This window comes from Mustela putorius, unplaced genomic scaffold (genome assembly GCF_011764305.1).
Source record: "Mustela putorius furo isolate JIRA1106 unplaced genomic scaffold, ASM1176430v1.1 tig00003896_pilon_pilon_pilon, whole genome shotgun sequence".
NCBI classification, from domain to species: Eukaryota; Metazoa; Chordata; class Mammalia; order Carnivora; family Mustelidae; genus Mustela; species Mustela putorius.
In genome coordinates, this window is record NW_025422045.1 from 983,580 (window position 1) to 1,010,143 (window position 26,564).

Below are 26,564 nucleotides of genomic sequence, written 5' to 3' on the forward strand. Positions count from 1 at the left end.
AACTTATTTAAGGAAGTAACAGCTGAAAACTTCCCTAATCCAGGGAAGGAAATAGACATCCACATCCAGGAAACACAGAGAACTCTTATCAAAATCAACAAAAGCAGGCCAAAACCAAGACATATTGCAATTAAATTTGCAAAATATAGTCATAAAAAAGTCCCTAACTTACAAAGGAAGACCCATAAAGCTAGCTGCAGATCTCGCCTGGGATTGAGCCTCGAATTGGGCTATCTGCTCAGCAGGGAGCCTGACTCGTCCTCCTCTCTCTCTCTGCCTACTTGTGATCTGTCAAATAAATAAAAATCTTTAAAAAAAAAAAAAAGTGCTGAATGGAGAAAATCTGCAACCAAGAATATTCTACCCAGCAAGGCTATCATTCAGAATAGAAGGAGAGATAAAATGTTTCCCAGACAAAAACTTAAAGAGTTCATTACCACTAAACCAGCCCTCAAGAAATATTAAGGGACTCTTGAGTGGAAAGAAAGACAATAAGTGACAAAGAAAAGAAAAGAAAAGAGAAAATCTCCACAAATAACAACCAAACAAGTAATAAAATGGCCCTAAATACACATCTATCAATAATTACTCTCAATGTAAATGAACTACAATGTAAATGCTCCCATCAAAAGACAAAAGGTATCAGAATGGATTTTAAAAAAAGAAAGTAAAAAGACTCTACCATATGTTGCCTACAAAAGACTTTTTAGACCCAGAGATACCTGAACATTTAAACTGGGGGATGGAAAAATATTATCATGCAAATGGAAATCAAAAGGAAGCCAGAGCAGCAATACTTGCATCAGACAAACTTGACTTTAAATCAAAGACTGTAACAAGAGATGAACAAGGGCACAATATCATAATAAAGGGGCCTATCCAACAAGATCTAACAATTATAAATATTTATACCCTAACATGTGAGCACCCAAATATATAAAGCAATTAATAACAAAATTAAAGAAACTTGTGGATAATAATATAGTAACAGTAGGAAACTTTAACACCCCACTTACATCAATGGACAGATCATCTCACCAGAATATCAACAAGGAAACAACAGCTCTAAATGACACACTCGAACAGAAAGGATTTAACAGATATATTCAGATCATTCCATCCTAAAGCAGCAGAATACACATTCCTTTCAAATGCACTAGGCACATTCTCCAGAATAGATCTCATACTAGGTCACAAATTAGGTCTCAACATGTACAAAAAGACTAAGATCATACCATGCATATGTTCTGATTATAACACTATGAAACTTAAAGTCAACCACAAGAAAAAAATGTGGAAAACAACATGTGGAGATTAAACAAAATGCTACTGAAAAATGAATGGGTCAACCAGGAAATCAAAGAAGAAATTAAAAAACACATGGAAACAAATGAAAATGAAAATACATTGGTCAAAAAGCACTGACATGTCGCAAAAGTAGTCATAAGAGGGAAATATATAAGAAAACAGGCCTACCTTAAAAGACAAGAAAAATCTCAAATAAACAACCTAACATTACACTTACTGAAGCTAGAAAGAGAACAACAAATGAAGCCTACAGTCAGCAGTAGAAGGGAAAGAATACAGATTAAAGCAGAAAAAAAATATAAAAAAAAAATCATTAAAAGCAGGAGCTGGCTACTTGAAAAATAATCAGTAAAATTTATAAGCCCCTAGCCAAATTTATCAAAAAAAGAAAGGACCCAAATAAATAAAATCACAAACAAGAGAGAAGAAATTACAACCAGCACCAAAGAAATACGAACAATTATAAGAGAATATTATGAAAAACTATATGCTAACAAATCAGACAACCTGGAAGAAATGAATAAATTCCTACTGAAATAGGAAGAAATGGAAAACCTGAACAGACTGACAACCCAGTAAAGAAACTGAATCAGTAATCAAAAAAATTCCCAACAAACAAAAGTCAGGAGCCAAATGGCTTCACAGGAGAATTCAATCAAACATTTAAAGAAGAGTTAACACCTATTCTTCTCAAACTATTCAAAAAAATAGAAATGGAAGGAAAACTTCCAAATTCATTCTACTAGGAAAAAGACTCAACTACTAAAGAACTATAAGCCAATATCCCTCATGAATATGGATGCAAAAATTCTTAATACCAGCAAATCAAATCCAATAGTATATTAAAAGAATGAAACACCACAATCAAGTGGGATTTATTCCTGGGCTGCAAGGGTGACTCATTTGCAAATCAACATGATGCACCATAATAATAAAAGGAACGACAAGAACCATATGATCCTCTCAACAGATACAAAAAAGCATGTGACAAAGTACAACATCCATTCATAATAAAATTCTCAACAAAGTAGGGATAGAGGAAACATACCTCAACATCATAAAGGCCATATATGAAAAACCCACAGCTAATATTGTCCTCAATGGGGAAAACCTGAAAGCCTTTCCCTTACAGTCAGGAACAGGACAAGGATGTCCACTCTCACCAGTTATTTAACATAGTACTGGAGCTCCTACCCACAACAATCAGACAACAAAAAGAAACAGGAGGCATCCTGGAAGAAGTCAAACTTTCATTGTTTGCAGATACCATAATACTTTATATAGAAAACCCAAATACTCAACCAAAAAAGTGCTAGAGCGGACACATGAATTCAGCAAAGTTGCAGGATACGAAATCAACATACAGAAATCTGATGCATTTCTATATACCAATAATGAAGCAGCAAAAAGAGAAATCAAGGAATCGTTCCCATTTACAATTGTACCCAAACCGTAAGATACTTCAGGAATAAATCTAACCAAAAAGATACAAGATCTGACTCTGAAAACTATAAAACACTGATGAAAGCAATTGCAGAGGACACAAAGAAATGGAAAAATGTGGGGTCCCTGGGTGGCTCAGTGGGTTAAAGCCTCTGCCTTCGGCTCAGGTCATGATATCAGGGTACTGGGATCGAGCCCCACATCAGGCTCTCCGCTCAGCAGGGAGCCTGCTTTCTTCTCTCTGCCTACTTATGGTCTCTGTCTGTCAAATAAATAAATAAAATCTTTAAAAAGAAAAAATGGAAAAATGTTACATGCTCATGGACTAGAAGAATAAATATTGTTAAGATGTCTATATTACCCAAAGCAATCCACACATGTAATACAATTCCTATTACCCAAAGCAATCTACACATGTAATACAATTCCTATTAAATACCACCAGGATTTTTCAGAGAGCTAGAACAATCCTAAAATTTGTATGGAACCACAAAAGACGCTGAATAGCCAAACCAATCTTGAAAAAGAAAATTAATGCTGGAGGCATCAAAATTCCAGATTTCAAGCTATACTAAAAAGCTATAGTCACCAAGACAGTATGATACTAGCACAAAAACAGAAACATAGATCAATAGAACAGAATAAAAAACCCAGAAATGAACGCATAGTTTTATCAATTCATCTCTGACAAAGCAGGAAAGAATACTCAATGGAAAAAGGACAGTTCAGGGTGCCTGGGTGGCTCAGTTGCTAAGCATCTGCCTTCAGTGCAGGTCATGATCCCAGGGTCCTGGGATGGAGCCCCACATCAAGCTCCCTGCCCAGTGAGAAGCCTGCTTCTCCCTCTCCCTATGTCTGCTGCTCTCCCGACTTGTGCTCATTCTCTCAAATAAATATAATCTATTTTAAAAAAAACTTTTTTTAAATGTCCTCTTCAACAAATGGTGTTAGGGAAACTGAATAGCAATATCCAAAGAATGAAACTAGACCACTTTGTTATATCATACACAAAAATAAATTCAAATTGGATGAAAGACCTAAACGTTGAGACATGAACTAAAAATCCTAGAGGAGAACATAGGCAGTAACCTCTTTGACATTGGTTATAGCAATTTTTTTCTAGACATGTCTCTTGTGAAAGGGAACAAAAGCAAACTCTTGAGACTCCATCAAAATAAAAGGCTTCTTCTGAATAGTGAAGGAAACATCCACAAAACTAAAAGGCAATCTTCAGGATGGGAGAAGATATTTGTAAATGACCTATCCAATAAAGAGTTAGTACCCAAAATCTGTAAATAACTTATCAAACTCAACACCCAAAAAACAAATAATCCATTTCAAAAATGGTTAAAGACTTAAACAGACATTTTTCTAAAGAAGACATACAGATCAACAATATACACATGAAAAGATGCTCAACATCACTCATCATCAGGAAAATAAAAATCAAAACTACAATGAGATATCACCTCATTACCAGTCAAAATGGCTAAAATTAACAACACAGGAAACAACAGATATTAGCGAGGATACAGGGAAAGGGGAATGCAAACTGGAGTAGCCACTCCGGAAAACAGTATGCTCCTCAAAAAGTTAAAAATAGAACTACCCTATCATCCAGCAATTGTACTACTGGTATTTACCAAAAGGATATAAAAACCCTAATTCGAAGGGATACATGCGCCCCAATGTTTATAGCACCATTATCAGCAATAGTCAAATTATGGAAAGAGCCAAAATGTCCATCCACAGATGAATGGATAAAGATGAATATGTATATAATAGAACCCTACTAGACATAAAAGAGAATGAAATCTTGCCATTTGCAATGACAAGGATGGAGCTAGAGAGTATTATGCTAAGTGAAATGAATCTGTCAGAGAAAGACAAATAGCACATGATTTCCCTCTTATGTGGAATTTGAGAAACAAAACAAATGAACACAGGAGAGAAAAAGAAAAAGTGAGGCAAACCAAGAAACAAACTCTTAAAGAGGAGAACAAACTGATGATTACCACAGGGAAGGTAGATGAAAGGATGGGTTAGGTGATGACGATTCAGGAGGACACTTGTTTTGATGAGCACCAGGTGTTGTATGTAAGTGCTGAATCACTGAATTCTACACCTGAAACAACTATTACACTGCACATTAACTGGAATTTAAATAAAAACTTGAGGAAAATAAATAAGCATTAATTTTTAAGAAATAATTTTTTAAAGATATTATTTATTTATTTGACAGAGAGAGACAGAGCAAAAGAGAGAACACTAGCAGTGGGAGAGGGAGAAGCAGGCTTCCTGCCCAGCAGGGAGCCTGATGAGGGGCTTGATGCGGGGCTCGATCCCAACACCCTGGGATCACGACCTGAGCCAAAGGCAGATGCTTAATGACCAAGCCATCCAGGTGTCCCAAGAAATAAGAAATTTTTTTAAAAGTCAGGGGTATAAAAAAATTATATAAACATTTATTAGGGACTATATATATTCAAATAATTCAAGAAATAATCTCTTTATGAAAGAAAATACTAAATATGGCTTCAAATAAAGTACTATATAAACAGCAATTATGAAAGAAGCCAGACCAAAGTACCCCAAGCAAAAAAGAAAAAATTAAAGCAGAGACTACTCCAAACTAAGTTTCTACAAATGAATCACCTTTCGATGCTTTAAGTGCACTGGAGTTAGTTTACAAATGAAAAATTTTATTTTATTTTAAAAATCTAGAAAGACCTATTTTATTTATTTAAAATGTCTAATGGAAGGTTAGCTCTTTTTCTACCTAAAAGGGGGGGGGTCTACTCAGAGCTTTAGTTTATATTATCCATTTATTCAAAGCAGAAAAACTACAAAAGTGGAAAATACAAAGTGGAAAAACTAAACTTGAATGATAATACCTCATTCACTCATATGAAAGGGCTTGTAATGGAAGGAATAAGTACAACGGTTTTCAAATTACGTTCCTGGAGCATAATGGGCTCGTTTTAGGGAATATTTTGGTTGTGTTGGACAGAGGAACTCTTTCATATTTTATTTATTAGAACTTTGAATAAAATTTTCTTTACATGGGAATTTTATTTGTAAAAACAGTTTTTAATTTGAAAACCATCACCTTAAAGCTAAAGCATTTTATCCCTATTCAAAGCATTAGCAAGAGAAATAGGGATATTTAGGCTACAATCAGGCCAGGCAAAAGTTCCTTTTGAAAACACCACACAACTACTTGGTAATAAGGAATCTAAAACTGCCCACCATATATTTTAATGTTCTCAATTGTATAATAAAAGTAGAAGTAGTAACCATATTAGAAATAATTCAGGCTTTTAAACCACACAGTGTAAGTTGAAATTCAAGCTCTGTCACTGACTAGCCATGTATTCTTGGCTTATTTAATTAACTTCTCTGAGCCTCTTTCGTAAAGTAAGTTATAATGCCTTATTTTACAGAACTGTTTTAAGATAAAACAAGATTATATATTTAAAGCACTCAATACACTATCTGACACACAGAAAGCATTCAGTAATAAATAACTACTGTCCTTAATAAAAAAATATTTTGTATCTTAACTTACTTTTAAAAAGCACCCACACAACATCTGGCACAGAGAAAGCATTCAACAATAAATGACAGCTATTATCATTACTAACAAAATATTTTATATCTTAACTTACGGTAGAGGAAAAAAATTCTAATAGCTTTTAAAAATAAGAGGAAATGTGCCAGAAAAACAAAGAGTATTATACTAGCTGGTTCCTCTGTTTCATCCTGTGAAATAACATAAAAAAAATTTTTTTCCCCATCTTCAAGGCATGTGATTATTGATGGCTATAATATAGGTACTTGGAAAAGATTTGTTTATTTTCAGTAGGATTCTTGTGAGATACTTAGGTTACTTGAATAGCCAATGAATGCTGGTATTTTGATTAAGCATCTGCTTATATAATGTAACAGGCTGGACAGTAGAAACACATAGCTTTACACCGAACTTTTTAACATAAGAAGGCCTGAGCATAGGGAGCCCTGGTTGGACTGGATCCCAGGACCCCAGGGTCATGAACTGAACCATGGCAGCCTCTTAACCAATTGAGCCACTCAGGTGACCCCATTTAAGAGTTTTAAATTCTTTATTTATCCCTGTTGTCTTTGGTTTGTATTGCTTTCTACACTGAACAACACTCTCTTTCTGTCAGTAAAATCCTTTCAAAAACAAGCTCAAATCGTCTTCTCCAAATATCCATGATCACTGACAGTGCTCAGTTAATCATGTTATTGAACATAAAGCAGATACTATCATTCATACCAACTATTGTCAAGTCCTTTAAAGTTCATAATTCATTTTCACATTTTTTTAAAAGATTTTATTTATTTATTTGACAGACAGAGATCACAAGTAGGCAGAAAGGCAGGCAGAGAGAGAGGAGTTAGCAGGCTCCCTGCTGAGCAGAGAGCCCGATGTGGGGCTCGATCCCAGGACCCTGGGATCATGACCTGAGCTGAAGGCAGAGGCTTTAACCCACTGAGCCACCCAGGCACCCCTCATTTTCACATTTTATTTATCTTATTTGTGCCTCAAAAAAGTCCTGACTAAAGTAGAACGAGAATTAAAATTTTATCTCCCAATGGCTGACTCCAGGTCTGGAGAATGAATGCATTCAACAAGAAAAATAAAATCTGCATTTTTTTTTTAAGATTTTTTAATTTATTTGACAGAGAGAAGAGAGGTCACACGTAGTCAGAGACAGGAGGAAGCAGGCTCTCTGCTGAGCGCAGAGCCCGATGCGGGGCTCAATCCCAGCACCCTGAGATCATGACCTGAGCCGAAGGCAGAGGCCTTAACCCACTGAACCACCCAGGTGCCCCTAAAATCTGCATTTTAACAATATAAGAAGACTGAAGTGTAAAGACTTAATGGAAACCACAAAAATCTTAAGAAGTTCAAATCTACATCTTCTTCATCATCCTCCTTACTGCTCAGGCTAACGTATCTCTCCACAGCAAAAAACTTCGAGGTTGAGCAGGAATCATTGTCCTAACTCCAAAGAATATAGACTTTTTCTATTAATAAAGTCCTTGTGTTTTGTAAAACCAAACTTTGGTTCTTATCTATTTTACTAACTAGATTTTGGAAGTATACAAGTGACACCCAAAGTAGTAAATATCAACTAAATATTACCTAAATGGAAAAACATTTTAGGCACTAATATTACAACAAAGAAAAATGGGGGTTTGGTAGCTTCTCCACAATGATTTGTTAGTAAATAATCTAAATCCCCCCAAATTTTATCTCTATTTTGTCAAATATTTGTAATATACCAAAACTACTAATATAAGAGCCTACTTGCCTTGATTACAGGGAATTTTCAATTAGATGAAATTCCTTCATAGCACACTAATTTATTTCAGGTTAATGAAGAACTATGTTTCAGTATACAAAGAACTTTAATTCTACCTTAACAAGGGAATTTCATATTCCTGCAGTGGGCATTTACAAATGCCATATACAAATGGCCATATACAAATTTATTGTGCCACTTTTATAACAGCACTCTATTATCATATGTAACTATACTATCTGAAGCGTTTACTGAATAGAAAGACACTAATCTAATTAGGAAATCACTTGTAATCATATACTTTTTCACACTAGTAGTCATAAAAATTAATACTTCTTTTAATTTCTATATTTCTACATTTCTATATTTCTATAACTTACAAAAATTATTTTAAGATTTTTCAGTCCACTTTCAATGCCAAGTGAGAACAAATTCAAAGTTAGTTAGCATACTTATCAGGAAAAATAAAACATCTTATCATTTTTTAAAATATATATTTATTTAAATACAATTAATTAACATACAGAGTACTACTAGTTTCAGAGGTAGAGTATAGCGATTCATCAGTCTTCTGTAACACCCAGTGCTTATTACATCACATGCTCTCCTTACTGTCCATCTTATTAGTAAATAAGGTTTTATTTTAAATCACCCAAGGAGGTAAAAAAAAAAAAGTCACCAAAAATGTCAATCAAGAACTATTAGCACCATGCCACTTTACAATATATGAAAAACTTAACATGAAGGCAAGAACTTGAAAACAGAAAGTCAATTCCATATATATATTCATCAAGTTTCTTCTTATAATTTTTTTTTTAAAGTGCTAAAACCAACCTGGTATAGAAAGTGTTGGTCCTCCTTGGTAATGTGATGATCCTGTATCCTGGGTCAAGTCAAACAGTAACTCTGAAGAATTATTAGACACAACTCGTGCTGAGTTCGTTACATAACCCTGTTAAAATATTTCAAAGGAAGAATATTACACTTACTCAACGTAGTTATAATTATTTTGTTTCATAAACTTTTATGAAGGTAAACTGAAGTGTATGTCAATATTATAAGAATAGCCTTTGATGACTCAGTTAACAATTAATGTTAAAATATGCAGAGGTAATTATTACTGTCAAAATCATCATCTACTAAAATTGAAAGCAAGCTCTTACAGCTGTTGTGTTTCTAACTAGCCAATTAAAATAGGGCAAATTCTAATCTGTTTTTTCCCCCAAGAGAAAGAAAACATATATACCCATTTTAAATCAGCAGGATTGATACACTCTAGAGGACTACTAAAAATGCAGTATTCCCATCAAAGAGCAAATGGTAAAACTTTGCAAAATCTATGGGTAAAAGTAAAAAATGATGAAAATATACTGACCTAAGTATAAATTTAAAAGCTTCCGTATCTCTATAAGCCCCCCAGACAAAATATCAGGACAAACAAATTAGGAATCAGTCTGCAATATTGTGCATCAAGATTAGGGATGAATATAGCACATGGTTTGAGTTTTAGCATCATCTTTATTGGAAAAATTTATAAGGCAAGTGTCAGGAAAAGAAAGAATGGATTCCCCCCCTCCGTCCCACGCCTCCTGCTATTGCACAGGAAGCCGTGTGAGATTGAGGTAATCTCCCATTTCATAAGGCAAATATGAACACTGCGTGGTCAAAAGGGTAAACCCAAATAAGAAAGTCAGGCAAACGGGTTAGAATGGAAGCTATTTATAGGAATAATCTGAGACAGCTGCTCTGCTCCTAGAAGCCTTAGGGCTCAAGGGAAGTTTTAGCCTTTCCATCAGGAGAAAAGATGGTCCCAAGCTAGTAGGACCACCTCAAGAAGAGTGAAAAGTATGAGATGAATGATAATGTGCTCAAGAATTAGATAGTATAAATTTGTGTATTTAGTATAATTATGAAAAGTGTGATCAATTTAGGGATGTATACACGAATACTATTATATATTAAACATACTGTTAGACACACTCAAAAAATATATTCCAATTCTATTTTTAAAAGACCATTATTGTAGAGTAAGCTCTCAGAGGAATTTTAAACCATTCTATATGTCATAATATACAACAAGCAAAAGTTTTAGGATTAACAATGCTTAAAAACCAAAAGGGAAAAAGTCACCTTAAGAGAAAAATGGGCAAAGGCTATAAACTGAGACACTTCAAAAGCAAAATACAAATGACCCATACATAAAACTCTTTCCAATTCACTAGTCAAAGAAATGCAATAAAGACAATGGCAATTTTTAACTACTGAATTTGGGTTTTTGGGTTTTTTTCTTTTTGACACAAAGAGAGGTCACAAGTAGGGAGAGAAGTAAGCAGAGAGTGAGAGGGAGAAGCAGGCTCCCTGCTGAGCAGAGAGCCTGATGCAGGGCTCTGAGATCATGACCTGAGCCAAAGGCAGAAGCTTAACCCACTGAGCCATCCAGGCACCCCTGAATTCACATTGTTTTAAAAATAATAATATGTAATACAAAATAACGGCCTACTACTCTTTAAAATATTCAAGTAATGAAAGAAAAAGAATGAATAGCTACAGAAAAATATGAGACTAAGAAGAAAAAACTAAGTGTAACGTGTAATTCTGAATAGGATCCTGGTAATGAAAAATGACATTAATTGAAACTCTGGTAAAATTCAATTAAAGTTTGAAGATTACTTGTTAATTACCTGACTATGATACATAAAATGTTAGCATTAGGGGAAACTAGGTTAGGCATATACGAGAACTCTCTGTATTATTTTTCTTGTAAGTCTAAAATTAGCTTGAAATAAAAATTTTAAAAGGGTCACCTGGGTGGCTCAGTGGGTTAAAGCCTCTGCCTTCGGCTCAGGTCATGATCTCAGGGTCCTGGGATGGAGCCCCACATCGGGCTCTCTGCTCAGCAGGGAGCCTGCTTCCTCCTCTCTCTCTGACTGCCTCTCTGCCTACCTCTCTGCCTACTTGTGATCTCTGTCTGTCAAGTAAATAAATAAAATCTTTTTAAAAAAAGTTTTAAAAATTTTAAAGTAATGATAACATTCACTACTGGCAAAGTAGAGGTTTTATTTTGGTACATTTTGGCATAAATATGTTGGCAGCAGCTATCAAAGGCTTTATGTAAGTTCACATCGTTTGGTCCAATTATTCCACTTTAAAAATTTATGATAAGGAAATGAAGACATTTAATGAGAATTCCTTTTAATAACAAAAAATTAAAATCTGTATGTCCAACAAAAGATTGGTTAAATAAATTATGATAGAATATAATGCAAACACTATGTTTCTGAAAAATATCCAATGACATAATCCCAGTAGAATGTTCAGAGTAAAAAGAGGAATCCATATTTGTATATGTAGTATGGTCCTGATTTATATAATCTATACCATGTCTGCAGGGGGGGGAAATATCAAAATTTAGTATGTATCCTTCTGTTTTTCTAAACTTTTCTCCAAAATAAATATTAAAGATAGAACATAAAGGTTTTATTTCGTTTGTGCTTATTAACTAAGGGATAATTAAGTTTTCAGAATTTTGGTTTGCTAACTTTTCTATTGACACTGGTTTGTTAAGTTATGTAAACAAAATGAATGGAGTCAAAGGTATAAACTTTTGGTTACAGAATAAATTAGTCATGGAGATGTAATGTACAGCATGGTGACTATAGATAACAACACTGTATTGCATATTTAAAAGTTGCTAAGAGTATAGATCTTAAAATTTCTCTCATCACAAGAAAAAAAATTCTGTTAACTACATATGGTGATAGATGTTAAATGAGATTGTGGTGAACATTTTGCAATATAAATAAATACCAAATGATTGTTATGCTGTACATTTGAAATTAACATAATGTTGAATGTCAATTATAACTTTTTAACATTTTAAAAAGAAATGACCTTTCCTCACCACACTCTGCACAAACTGCAGAATAAATAAAATACCAAATAAGTAAATAGTTTTTTTTTTAAACAAAAAAAAAGTCATAGAAACAGGTACTGAAGTAATCCAAACCACTTCTAGAATTTGAGGCCTAACAAGGCAAAATCTGTATTTGAAAATTAACATGTAATATAAAAAATGCATAACTCCATATGACCTGACTGTAACCAAGCTCCATCTCGTTTCATAATAAATATCTTCTCCAAATATTTGCACTAAAAAAATGGAAAATGTTCACTTGTATTTTCCAAAATAGTTCTTTAACAGAAATACAGTTAATACTCTTAAAAACTTTATTAGGAAAACAACTCTAGTTAATTAAGCTCCAGAATTTCAGAGAACAGGCACACACTGTTCAACAATAACTGGTTGAAATAATTCTCCAACAGGGAGAATACAAGAAGTTCAGAAAGATATCAAATACAATAGTAAGGGTAGAACAGACACTAGACTTTGATTCAGAAGATTGGCACATTTAACTATATATACCTTGGGAAGGTCACTTCTGAGCTTCAAGTTATTCACCTTTCAAATTGAAGTAATAGTCACAATCGTGTTCTAAATGTAATTGTACTTCATGATTCATACATGTATTAAATCAAATAGTTGTCACAACATTACTAATAAAAAACTAGTATTATACCCTATTATATAAGTAGGTAAACTAAAGTCACTAGTGGTTATATAGGGCTCCCAATACAGTCCTGCTTGTTATTGATGGAGCTGTAATGAGAACCCAGAACCTGACAGGTTCCAAGGCTTATACACTTAAGCTAGATCACACTGAATTAGTTTTAGGTGATAATAATATATCACTATTATTGGCAAGAGCTCTGAAAGAGATGCTAGAGTGTAGAGATATTCCACGAAAAAGTAAACACACACACACACACACAAGAGATGCTAGAGTGTAGAGATATTCCATGAAAAAGTAAACACACATCACACACAGGACATAAAATGGAAAACTATAATTATAATTTATTAAAAGCAGTGGCTTCCAAAATTCAGAGTAAATTCCCTTAAATAGGAGTCTCAATTCATCCCCAGAATATATCTGTCATTCTTAACTTTGCACATTAGAATGTCTTGAAGAGTTTTTTGTTTGTTTGTTTGTTTTACAAGATACCATTTCCAGGACCCACCCAGACCAACTGGCGCAGCCTCTCCTTTTAAAAACTTACCAAGACTGAGAAACACCAACTGAGGTGTTTTGATTTTAAAACTATATGCAACTAATGAATCATTGAGCACTATATTAAAAACTAATGATGTGGGTGCCTGGGTGGCTCAGTGGGTTAAGCCGCTGCCTTCGGCTCAGGTCATGATCTTAGGGTCCTGGGATCGAGTCCCGCATCGGGCTCTCTGCTCAGCAGGGAGCCTGCTTCCCTCTCTCTCTCTCTCTGCCTGCCTCTCCATCTACTTGTGATTTCTCTCTGTCAAATAAATAAATAAAATCTTTAAAAAAATAAAAATAAAAAAAAATAAAAACTAATGATGTACTATATGCTGGATAGCTGAACACAATAATAAAAAAATAAAAATTAAAAACATAAATAAAACTATGCCAGAGAAATAAACATCTCAGAAATAGCTCTAGTTTTTAACTTATATAACACCAAAGATACAAACCTTCCCTTTTTTTTTTTCCCCTCACTGGGTTTAATGTTGGAAAGATTTTTATTTATTAAACTGAATTAAATAGTCAAGTTTCTTTTTCCAGTTTTCTACCCTGCAAAAGCTACAACTTATGAAAAGTAACTGAGTTATTTGATTCTAACTAATAGCAAAAAATCTTCAATTTTAAGTAGCTTTTCATATTTTCAAATATTAGTAATAACCTACAGAACCTTAGGATCCATTTGAGAGTCATTGGCTGGTTAAAATCTCTCACTTTAGAAATGAAGAAAATGAGGCTCAGAAAGGTTTCAACAATGCTTATTAACAAGGCTGAGTCAGCATTCAAGTATCTTGCTTCAAATCTAAGATTTTTAAACTACTGGCCCAGGGCTTATATCACTGTTAATATTTCAGATAGTTATTATCGGTATCAAGTAATAATAACTCAGGGAGAGAGAAACATTTGCCTAAACATATACTTTTATGATACATAACATCTTCAAAATATAAGTGGGAGGTCAATATAGTTAGCCATATATTTAAAAATCTGTAGTCCTCCTTTCCATTATTACATAAATTACAATTAAAATAACTCTTCTATGAAAAGTAACACCTCAAAATATCAATTTTTAGTACTAACAGATCTGCAGATTACCTAATAGTAATATGAAATAGAGGAAAAATGCATTATTCCTACCAAACATATTTGGATTCAATTCTGGTTTTGAACTTGAATATTTGCAAGAAAATTAATAGGTGCTTTGATAGACAATAAGCGAATTACTGTCAAAGCACAAACATTTTCGTTCAAATTTATTATTTCTCTAAAGCCAGTGCCAAATAGCTTACAATAGGCATGGCAAAATTACTGAGTTAGTTCAAATCCAACTAACAGCGAAGAATCTTTACATTTGGGATAACTTTTTTTTTGAGTAATATAATTCCCTGACTTCAGCACCACTTTGCACATTTAAAAATTATGGAGGCCCCAAAAGAATTTTTATTTATTTGGGTTATACCTATTGATATTTAACATATTAGAAATTAAAAGAGAAACGGGGTGCCTGGGTGGCTCGGTGGGTTAAGCCGCTGCCTTCGGCTCAGGTCATGATCTCAGGGTCCTGGGATTGAGTCCCGCATCAGGCTCTCTGCTCAGCAGCAAGCCTGCATCCTACCCTCTCTCTCTTTCTGCCTACCTCTCTGCCTACTTGTGATCTCTCTTTCTCTCTGTCAAATAAATAAATAAAATCTTTTTTAAAAAAAAAAGGAATTAAAAGAGAAATTTCTTAAAATATTTAAGTAATAATAAACCCATTACAGATTAACATAAATAACATTTTTATGAAAACTGACTATATTGCAAACACACAAAATATCAGTGAAAAGAGTGCTACTGTTTTACATTTCTGTAAATTGCTCTAATATCTAGCTAAACTATCGCAGTTTCATATCTGCTTCTGCCTTCAATTTGTTAGAATATGTTGTTTTATTTGAAAAATGGAAAATCTGGCTTCATAAAGATATATAGTTGAAAAAGGGAGTAGTATTTTTTTTTAAGATTTTATTTATTTATTTGACAGACAGAGATCACAAGCAGGCAGAGAAGCAGGCAGAGCGAGGAGGAAGCAGGCTCCCTGCTGAGCAGAGAGCCCAATGCGGGACTCGATCCCAGGACTCTGGGATCATGACCTAAGCTGACAGCAGAGGCAGGGAGTAGTATTTTAATAGCAATTTAGGATAACTACGGATACACTTCTTTGATAATACACCAAAATTCAACAGTTGATATTTTCTTAAGAGATTACTGTAATGTGGCATCTGACTTGGTATTTACTAAACTTTTCATACTTTGTTACATTAAAATCTATCAGTCAGTCTCACACTTTGATTGGATCTTTTATCTATGATTCTGTAACATCATGCACTGGTTCTTTTGAAAATACTGGGGGTTTTTTGGATTATGCTGATCCTCCAAATGTACACAGAATTCATTATACAATAACAAAAAATTGTATTTATTAATTGCACTACCGAGAGGAAAGTCTTTAAGTACTAGGAAGCTACCAAGATCATGGTGGCAAAGACAAGTTTTCCAAAATTCTAATTTGTGCTTGAAAGTGCAATTTTACCCAAGAAATGCTATCAGTTGTTTTCTTTTAAATGTGCACTTTGTTCAGTTTTGAGGAAATGTCTGCCAAATAACCAAGACTGAATCACTCACTATGTGTAGCAACCAGACTCTAAAGTGGCCTCCATTATCACCATCCCCTGGCGTTCATGTCCTGCACAATTCCCACCCCTTTGTGTAGGCAAGACATGTGACTTATTTCTAACCAACAGAACAGGAAAGGTAACAGGATATACATGATTTTGTGTATATAACTATATTATGTAAGATCATAATGCCATTCTCCTAAGGATCTTCTCTTGTGGGCTTTGAGCAAGTAAGAAGCCATGTGGGAAAGACCAGTTGGCAAAGCCAGAGACTCCCAGTGTGACAACCGTTAAGAAATTGAACGTTGCCAATTACCATGAGAACTTGGAAGCAGATACCCCTCCAGTCAAGCTTCAGATAAAACTGCAACCTCAGAGTCCACACCTTGAATGTAGCCTGTGAGACTCTGAAGCAAAGGATCCAGCTAAGCCATGACCTGACTTCTGACCCATATAAACTATGAGAAAATAAATGTATGTGGTTTTAAATCATTGTTTATGGTAATATTGATACACAAAAATATATAATACACCATCGTTTATCAGTCATTCTTTCAAGCAAAAGGAGTCTTCTATTTTTAAAAAGTGGGTAGTTTAGCTCACATTTCAATCACTGGAGTGCTTTTCCTCAGGATAACCACTGAACTTCAGACACAGAAGTGCTTTTGCATACTATCCATTTCATCACACAAAATATTTTTAAAAGACACATATTCAAGGTAGAGATTTTAAAAAATAACATGTTAATACTTCATCAAGGAAATCAAGCATGAATGTATTTTATTGGGAGTGCATGGTGGGAATGAATACAAAAACTACTCATACTTGGTACCACCATCTTGATTCATACTAAGGCACCAGCAGTTTACTCAATATTACTTTTGCATCACCAATGCAAATGTCAACATGGTGGAAAAGGCAAATAGTGTCTTTTATTATTATGACAATAGTACTGACTCCCAAACCCATGAAAGAGTCTCAGGGGACTGAAGACTACACACTGAAAACTACTGCATTAAGGCATTTTAAGTCTATATTTATATATTATATATATATATATATATATATATATATATATATATACTTATGTAAATACAGTAAGTCTGGATTGAAATCCCATATCTAACATTTTGCCAGCTGTGTGACCTTAAATAAATAATTTAACCTCTGTGAACCTCAATTTCCTCAACTATAAAACAGGATTAATAATAATAATAGTGCATCCTTTACAGGGATGGTTAAGAATTAAATGATTAATTTATGTGTACCATTTAGAAACAAAGCATTACACATAAATATCAACTGTAATATTAACTATTACAATTAACTATTATTATTTATTAACAGTTTTTTAAACTAATTATGAAGATATATTTTCAGAATAAAAATCTATAATGTCCTCTCAAACGTTTTTCCCAATTAAGAACAAAGAACAACTGACCTAATTTACAATCCTAAATAATTTTCCATTATGCAATATACATTATGCTTTTATCATATTTTGGTAACACAATTTTCAATACTTTACCTATTAAACTTAAGCATGTCACCTGATTTAGGAACTGGATGGATGAGTAGTTCCTGTAGTTATTACTCTGGGTACTGGCTAAGATATCATAAAGATAGGGACATTTTCTGATTTTAATTATGCTTCTATTAGATGGCTACCCATGACAACCCAGAATTTTAATTGGTATTGTTTATACTGATAAGTAATATCCAATGTATCCCTGAGCTGTGTAGTTTCAGAAACACTTACAGGTTTAGACAAAGGCTGAACAATAACAGAACTATCGGAAGATCTAGATTCAGGATGAAAATTTACTGGCGACGCAGCCACTGGATTTGATGTTGGGTTGGTGTAGTGTTGACTTGTAGGCTTGAATGCAGCAGTAATACCTGCATTTAAAATTATACAATATATTAAATATATTTTCATATAACTAATGATGTCATACTTCACTTTAAAAGTAAAAAAGTAAAGAATACTGTACCTCGACTGAGTGCACCGTTCTTTACTCCCCTTGAATATGAGCTGGGGTTTACTCTATTCAAAATATCTACAAAAAATTACATTTATTTTAAAATTCATTATTTGAATAAAATATATACTAAGAAAATAGAAATCATGAATTGAAAACAATCAAATAGATTCCTGGAAGGAGTATATAAATTATCACTCACTTAAAATACAGTTAATTTTAAACATATGTATCTTTACCTACTAAAGAAACAAGATTACTAGCCTTGTTTTATAAAGTTTTTTTTTATTTTATTATTTATTTGACAGACAGAGATCACAAGTGGGCAGAGAAGCAGGCAGAGAGAGATCGGAGGAGGCAGGCTCCCCACTAGCAGAGAGCCTGATGTGAGGCTCCATCCTAGGACCCCAGAATCATGACCTAAGCCAAAGGCAGAGGCTTTAACCCAGTGAGCCACCCAGGCACCTCACTAGCCTTGTTTTATAGAATAAGAACCACCACGCAAAATCCAAAAGCCAGAAGTAAAAGACTGATAAATCTGACTACATACAAGTTAAACTTCCTGCAAAGTTTCTTTTATGGCAAAGAAATATTCCACATAATTAGTAAGAATCTTCCAAAAATTTATGTGTATAGAACCTATAATTAGTGTATCTTTCTTTAAATGGCAACAGGGCTATATCCACTCAGGTTTCTATCACTCAAAACCAAACCCCTATCCAACCTCCATATTCCATTCACACCTTCCCTGGAAGTATCATTATGAGGGATCACACCAGATTATCTGCAGCATTAATCTTGAGTCCTGAAAGGGAAAAACTAGAACAGACTGCAGGCTAAAATTATAGTTTATCAGAGTAACTTATAACTTAAGGGGTTTCAAATCTACCAATATACCAGAATATACCAGAAGTCAATCTGAGCATAATACAGAACTCTCAGGATCACTTTAAAGTTCCTGATTCTGGCATGCAATTTCTGCAAGTTCTAGACTATTTTCTAGTCAAACTAAAATTGGGAAGAGTATGGATGTGCCAAAAATTGCTGGTTACAAAAACGTAAAAGCACAAACAAGTCCTAAATGTCATAAAAATTTCCTTTTTCCCTCACAGTAAAAAAGAACCAGATCCCATAAAATAACTCTATGAACTACATGAACACACAAAAGTAGGGCTGTTTTCTGATAATGGCAATGCAATACTCTATACCTAAGCATTACTTATGTCTTATAGAATAAAAACCTTCCTACACAACTTGACACCATTCTCACTCAGAAACTCAAGATTAATTATTACTCAAACCATCAAAGAACTATTGGCTAATGTACTTTTTCGGGGCTGTATTCTACAACACAAGTTTTTACTCCCCTTTCTAGCAGTTCTATATAAACACTTAACTCATATTCCATATATTAAAAATTTTATGGCTTACACAAAAACAGTAATAAAATTCATTTAAATTCTGCGTAACTGTCGAGAAAATAATTTTTACTGGGGTCAGTCTCCTTTTTGACAGAATTATTTTAACATTAATAAACAATGTTCTAGTTGAATATGATTAACAATTTTCTACTAGTATAATTCAACTTGGTCTTAACTCTGTTATTTTTTCTATAATTCTAACAATTAATTTTATAATATGGTAATACTCCAGTATAAAATGATTACAATGACTAGAAATAGTAATTAAGAGAATATATAATCATGTTCCACTATCATCAACAAGCATGCCATCATGTCTAGCTCAATTTACAATCAAAGTGGCACTCCACCTAGAACCTAAAGATTATCAATCTGCCACAGGAAATGGTATTGAGAATTTAATTGGTTAAGTGATTCTCCCTCTGATAAAACTGAATAAAAGTGCCATTCCAAGTTTAGAGGCAAGAGAAGAAAGAACCAAGCTTTCAGAAGCTTTCAGAAAAGTACTGTCTTAATCACACTTTTGAGCCCTGTCTTGATAAGAAAACTCTATTATGCTGGTCATATTCTTTGTTAAATTCCCCTGGCTTAAACAAGTGAACAAATAAACATATATCTACAATGAGAAATTATTTATTTTCTCCTTCTGCCCTAAAATATGTATATTAGTTCTCTGTACTTTTTTACATTTTTGAGTGGACATTTTAATAAGAGTCATTGGTCATTGCTTTAATATTCTAACAACGTCAAATCCAACTACTCTAACAAAAATCTAATAATCCACAAAGGTACCAAAATATTGTGCTAGACAGCCATGAAAGATTTAAGTATTAACTAACTGCTATATCACCCAAGTACAGTGGCTGTAGACAGTGCTCTTCTCTCTCATGACTATAAACGTGAGTTGCTGGAAGATGAATGTGGTCAGAAGCTGAACCCCCTGTTGGCACACAGGCTAGAGACTGAAATTATTCTCTGCCTATATATTTTGTAGCACTGTATGGATGACACTGTAGTTGCCTGGATGTGAAAACCCCTGTTTGAGACTAAAATTTATTAAGCATATTAGGACATTTGAAGAAAAGTACTGTAACCTCTTCTAGTTCTCTAATTCTGTGTTTAAGGTGTGTGTGGGGGGATAAACAAACGGATGAACAGGTTACTTGGCTCCACTAAAAACTATGATTTCCAATTTCAAAAGACCTCCAATGTATCAGCTAATCTTAGTCTATTTCTTTCCTCACATCTGGTATTTTAACCTTTTACGTCCCTCCTCAAGTCCTTAATCACATCTCATCCTGATTCTATAATTCTCACTCACCGCTCACCAAATCTTTCATCTCTAACTCCTTACAGAGGAACAAGTACCTTATAAAGCAGTTCACAAGGTCTTCCATTAAAAACAGTTATGTTATAAAAATCAGTTCCACTAAAAGTAAATGCTTACTTGAAATTGCTGGTTTTGAACTTGATATCTCTCCAACAAAGATTGGCTCATCATCATCATCATCTTCAACCTCTTTTACTTTCTTCTGCCATGGTTCTAACTCTTCTTCTTCACATTCCATAAAGAGTTCTGCCATTTTTGAATTGTCTAATTTTCAAAAGGAGAGAATTAAACCTTATTTTCAAAAGGAAAAGTAAATACATTTTTTTAAATTCACAAATATTCACATATTTAAGATCCACTCTAATAGCCCTAGTGGCAACTCGTGACTTGATAGTTAGTTCATGGAAGCAACAGTGAGAAACTCAGAGCTCACTCTCTAAGATAAAAACTAACAAATTTAGATAAATAGGTAACAGGTGACAGTAGTTATTTACATGAAACCGTCGTCAAACCAGTTCCAGTCTTATGCCTGGAGTATAAGTTTATCTACAAAAGAGACTGCACCTAACCATTATCTGGGGAGTAAACATATTAACAAAGGGGAGATAAACTAAGAATAAGAGGCAACTCATAGGAGATATACTAGAAAAACTGAACCAAATTCAGGAAGTCCAGTCAAAAAACAGGGATGAGGTGCTAAAGTAAAATAAGGGAAACAAAGTGAGACTTATTCCATTCAGGGCAAATTAGACATTTCTTATCTAAAGAAACAGATCAAAGAATGTGGAGTAAATATGAACTTACACCACCTTAGAAGTTCTGACCAAGCACAGAGCTCCTAGGATGAATTTTAAATATTAAATGTTACTCTTAAATGTTAATATTTAAATACTAAATATTAGTGGACAATCAATAAGTACCAGAAACTTGAGGAAAACTTATCTTTTAGACCAAATCAATAAAAATCATAAAGAATCCTAAGGAAAAGAGATAATGCAGACAGCAAGAAAAATATCAAGAAAAATATAGTTAGCATCTTTAGAGATATTAGATAAGAATGTTATAAAAATATTCAGAAAACAAAAAGTTTTAAAAATATGATAGCCAAAAATTTTTAATTCAATTGCTTTTAAAAACTCAAAATATCCCCACAGGTGGAACTAAGAGAAAAATACACACACACACACACACACACAAACTAGATAAAGAAGAGGATACAAGGTTGTCAGAGAAAATCAATTTCAAAATACAACATTCACCTAATAAAATTTACAGAAAGAGAACAGAGAGAAAGCAGAGAGTAGGTTATCTGAGAAGTAATACAGACATATTTCCTAGATTGGAAAACATATGTATCTAGATTGTAAGGCCCCACTAGGTACACAACACAATGATCAAGAAAAGAGTTACATCAAGACACATCGTCATGAAATTCCAGAACAAAAGATAAAAAGATAAGATCTATGGGGTGTGGTGGGGCACAGGGGTTGAGGTGAGGTGGGAAGAACTGTTCATATAAGAAAGGTCAGTAAGAATAAGAACCATAGAATAATAATTTAGTAGAAGACAGTAAATAATACTTCAATAACTTCTTACCAAAATTAGTTTTTAATTTAGAGTTCTTTACGCAGTCAAACTTTTCATCAAGTGTGAGAATAAAGAACAGCAACATCACACAAGATTTACTTCCCTGTAAAACCCTTCTCAGAAAGTTACTAAAGAATCCATAAAAAAGATAAGACTTAACCAAGAAAGAAGACACAGCATGTAGAAAATATGATATTCAATACAATACAAAGTCCCAGGACAAAGCCCACCCGGAAGACAACCAGTCCAGACTAAACTGGATCAGTACTTCAAAAGGAAATATCTCTGGGATACCAAAGAAAAGATTATTAAAATGTAAACTTTTAGGTTACCTGACAAGTTTTATTGTGTAGAAAATTGAATTGAGAGGCTAATGAAGGGTGTGGGAAGATCTGCCTATGGATTTTAATATAACTTAGCAAATGAAAAAAAGTGAAAAGCATTAACAGCTGCACAAGAAAGAAAGAAAGAAAGAAAGAAAAGGGAGAGAGGTAGGAAAGAGGAAAGAAAGGGAGGGAGGGGGAGAGAGAGGAAGGGTAGGTGGGTGAGTGGGAGCGAACAGTAAATGTATGTATTATGTATAACAGAATATTAAAAAGCATATTACAATGCTCATCAGTGAACAGCATTTATTGTAGTCATCATAATGAAACATCAACTATGGATTAACAAAATATTAAGACAATTATTGGGAGATACCTGGAAGGAAGGGATAGCTCTAAGCAAGCAAAAATTCTCATGATTATTAGAAAGCGGTTAAAATTGATTATGCAACAGACAGCACAACAAATATGCATATATGCACATAATCACTCTTCAAGAAACTATCATTAAGCCATTTAAAGCCTTTTCAGATGGTCTTGACTATGTGCATATACTGCTTTTAAGCTGAGATGGAGAAAAAAGAAAAGGTGGACAGGAGGGGGAAGAGAAAGAGTACTGAGGACCTAAACTAAAGTAGTCACAGTGGAGATGGATATAAGTGGATATAACTTAATATACAGAATGAGATGAGGGAGGTCTACCAACCCCCCTCCCAAAAAAACTCTATAGAGTACTGGCTTTACAATATCTTTCATTTATCATTTAAACATAGTTATTTCTAAGGGTAATTTTTTATTAGAGTAATGCCACTTCTACTTTTGACTCAAAATTAGGACAATGTTCTACCACCTCTTAAAAGATAAGAAAAAATACTGTAACTAAAACACTTTGGGGATGGCATACAAAGGAAATACCGAATCAAATTAAGAACAATTCTTTCATAAATTTTTAAATTTTTTCCTTTCTATAAAAGTATGTCACAAATTATTTCCTGTCTTAATTTAAATGTTAACAGCCAACCCCCCAAAACAAAAAAGGCCTCTCCATTTTCCCAAATGTCATGAATATCATGAACTGATCCCTTTCTTTTCTAAACTATACTGTTTTATTATATAGAATTCTGCAAGTCAAATGATTAAAAATATTATATGTCCCAAGACCAAACTGAGCTCTTTGAGTATATTTCCTTCTACACACTACATAGCCAATAGGCACGTGGTATATACTTTATGGACTAGATAGCCAATAGGCACATAGTATATAATTTATGGACTAGGAAACTAAGTGGTCAGACAATGCTTAATTTTTAAAAATTAGGGAAACTTACTGTATATGGATAATAAAAGTTTCTGATCAGTTGGTGTTATGGGATGAACTATGTTTTTCCAAGATTCCTATGTTAAAGTCCTCACCATCAGTACCTCAGAATATTACTATATTTGGAGACAGGGTCTTTAAAGAGGTAGTGAGGTTAAAATGAAGTTATTGGGGTGGGTGCTAATTCAATATGACTGGTGTCCTTAAAACATGAGACCAGAACATGGATACACACTTGGAGATAAAACCATCTAAAGACATAGGAAGCACATGGGCATCTACAAGCCAAGGAAGGAGCCCTGGTACATATCCTTCCCTCATGGCCCTCAAAAGAAATCAACCCCACCAATACTTTGATCTCATACTTCTAGTCCCCAGAACTGTGAGAAATTCTGAAATGAATTTCTGTTGTTTAAGCCATCCAGTGTATGGTTCTAGGTTATAGAAGCCCTAGCAAATAATACAGAATACAAAGGTCTTCCTCATTCTTCTTAACAGGGCATTGCCACTGTCAATACACTCAGGATAGATTGTTGAGAAAAAAAAAAACTTAAGGACACAAAAGAACTTTATGTTTTTTAGAAATAATTATTTTTTGTCTATGCATAAAAGAAACAGAGGTAATTATGTACACTGAACTAATAGTTATCACTGGGCATAAGAAGAAAAAACATTTCATTTCTACTTTACTCACTTCTTAATTTACATTATCTGTTATGTGAGCATTTGTTACTCTAACAACTTTTAAGTTTTTTTTACTTTAAAAAAATGTGCCTACTTCTCCTCCTTTCTACTGAAGCAAATTTATTAATACAAAAGCCACATATACTAGTATCGGTTGTGGCAGCAACACTTACTTTTTGGCTGAAAAGGGTTGTCGCCCATCAAGTTGCAGAGTTGACGCTCTGTAAATTGTCACCTAAGTACTGACACATGATATCAGTCAATTTTATGAGTCATTTTAAGTAATGCCAAATATTGAAATATGAGACTTGGGGTTCAGAAATTCTTGGATCTAATTTTGATCTCGAAACTCACCATGTGACTCCAGACAAGAGAGTAATTTATATCTCAGTTTTCCTTCCTATAAAATAAAGATACCTAGTATTAGAGTGGATCTCATTAAATTAAATGTACACATACTTAATCTTTTTTCCTACGAAAAGCTCAATTTTTAAGTTTGATATGTCTGACATATACTTGCAACTCACTTTATATATAATTGGTTCATTCTTGAATGAATGCAAATTCAGTAAATAAAATGGTAATTCTATTAAGCACTTACTCCTTGGAAGAAGTCTGATTTATTAACCTACAAATAATTTTTTAAAGTGTCCTTTTATAAAAATGAGTAATCACTTTATGATGTATTGTTTTAGCAAGTCTGAATTTTCAAATACTAAGAATACTAATCTTTAACTATAACCTATTCAGATTTCAGACATAAATGTAATTATTTCCACAAAAAAAAACTTTAAATAAATTTTAGTTTATATGTTTCTGATTTTTTATCAAAGACCTTAAAAGGGAAAGAAAATTAATTGGAAAGGGAGAGCAAATTAATTGGACATATTTCATCATAGATTAATTCATTCAAAAGTAACTACTCATTGGCATGCCTGGGCTAGCTCAGTCAAAAGAGCATACGACTCTTGTTCTCAGCGTAGTTCGACGCCCAGGCTGGTGTAGAGATTACTAAAAAAATAAATAAATAAACCAAAAAAAAAAAAAAACAGTAAGAACTCATTGCCTTCTAAATGCAAGATAATGTGCTAAGTTCTAGGGAAAAAACAGAAATGAGTAAGTCATGGTCCTTGCCTTCAGAAATTTATAATCTAATATACCTATATTTCTTTGGGATTGAAAAGATATTGCTATTAGAATAAAAATTATCAAAAAGAAATTTTAATTCATTTATTTAAAACAAGAATTATTCTGGATCCCCAAACACCAACAGCATAAATTTTATAAAAATTACAAATTTTAAAATAACTTTTAGTTATAAAGCAAAAAAAGATAAAAACTAGACACCAGATACCTAAAATACTAAAATGCACACTAATTCAATCTTTATATTTCTCCTTATCCTCAGGCTGACACAAGCAAATTTTCCTGCTTTCTAGTTTCCAACTTATTTGGACTTCATTAATCCACAGGGAAAAATAACTCATTTTAATTTCAGAAGTTACTGTTATAAATGTTCTAAATAGTATCATAGGAGTCTCTAACGGATTTTTTTTTTTAAGATTTATTGATTTATTTGAGAGAGAGAGAACACGGAGCAGAGGGAGGTGCAGAGGGAGAATGACAGAGAATCCTCAAGCAGACTCTGCTGAGCACAGAGCCCCAAACGGGGCTCAATACCATGACCCTAAGATCATGGCCTGAAACAAAATCAAAAGTTGGACACTTAAACAACTGAGCCACCCGTGGGCCAAGACTCTAATATATTTTGTGTTTAAATGAATTCACCAAGTTCTGAAGTCTATTTAAATCTCATTAACTCAATTATTTGAAAAGTTATAGCATACCTCTAAACTATTATCAATATTATGAATATGTCAAGGAGATAAATACATGACAATTTTTGCTCATGTTAAGGACCTAATTGTCAGCTAGAGTATTTTTCAAGAGCCACAATTATACAGCTTATGAGACTCAAATATAATATTTTTTATTTCAGTAGTTATGCTGGGTTCTAATAATGGTTATATTGAATATTATATAGTTGACATATATGCATTTTTTGCTAGG

General features: G+C 33.5%; 1 protein-coding gene across 14 annotated transcripts in view; it reads right to left on the reverse strand.

Annotated features, from left to right (window-relative positions):
* ZNF280D (zinc finger protein 280D) overlaps positions 1-26,564 on the reverse strand; it is a 136,855-nt gene that overhangs the window by 96,473 nt on the left and 13,818 nt on the right. For 6 of the 14 annotated variants that reach the window (XM_045067583.1, XM_045067582.1, XM_045067594.1 and 3 more), the window contains 6 exons: positions 24,849-24,894; positions 24,668-24,736; positions 20,700-20,846; positions 17,844-17,909; positions 17,609-17,748; positions 8,916-9,033 (listed from right to left, as the gene is read on the reverse strand). In XM_045067583.1, the coding sequence (XP_044923518.1) occupies positions 8,916-9,033; positions 17,609-17,748; positions 17,844-17,909; positions 20,700-20,846; positions 24,668-24,695 (499 nt within the window). In that variant the 5' untranslated portion in view covers positions 24,696-24,736; positions 24,849-24,894. Of the gene's footprint in view, positions 1-8,915; positions 9,034-17,608; positions 17,749-17,843; positions 17,910-20,699; positions 20,847-24,663; positions 24,737-24,848; positions 24,895-26,564 lie in introns of all 14 variants that reach the window. The other 8 variants (XM_045067585.1, XM_045067584.1, XM_045067591.1 and 5 more) reach the window with 5 other exon arrangements.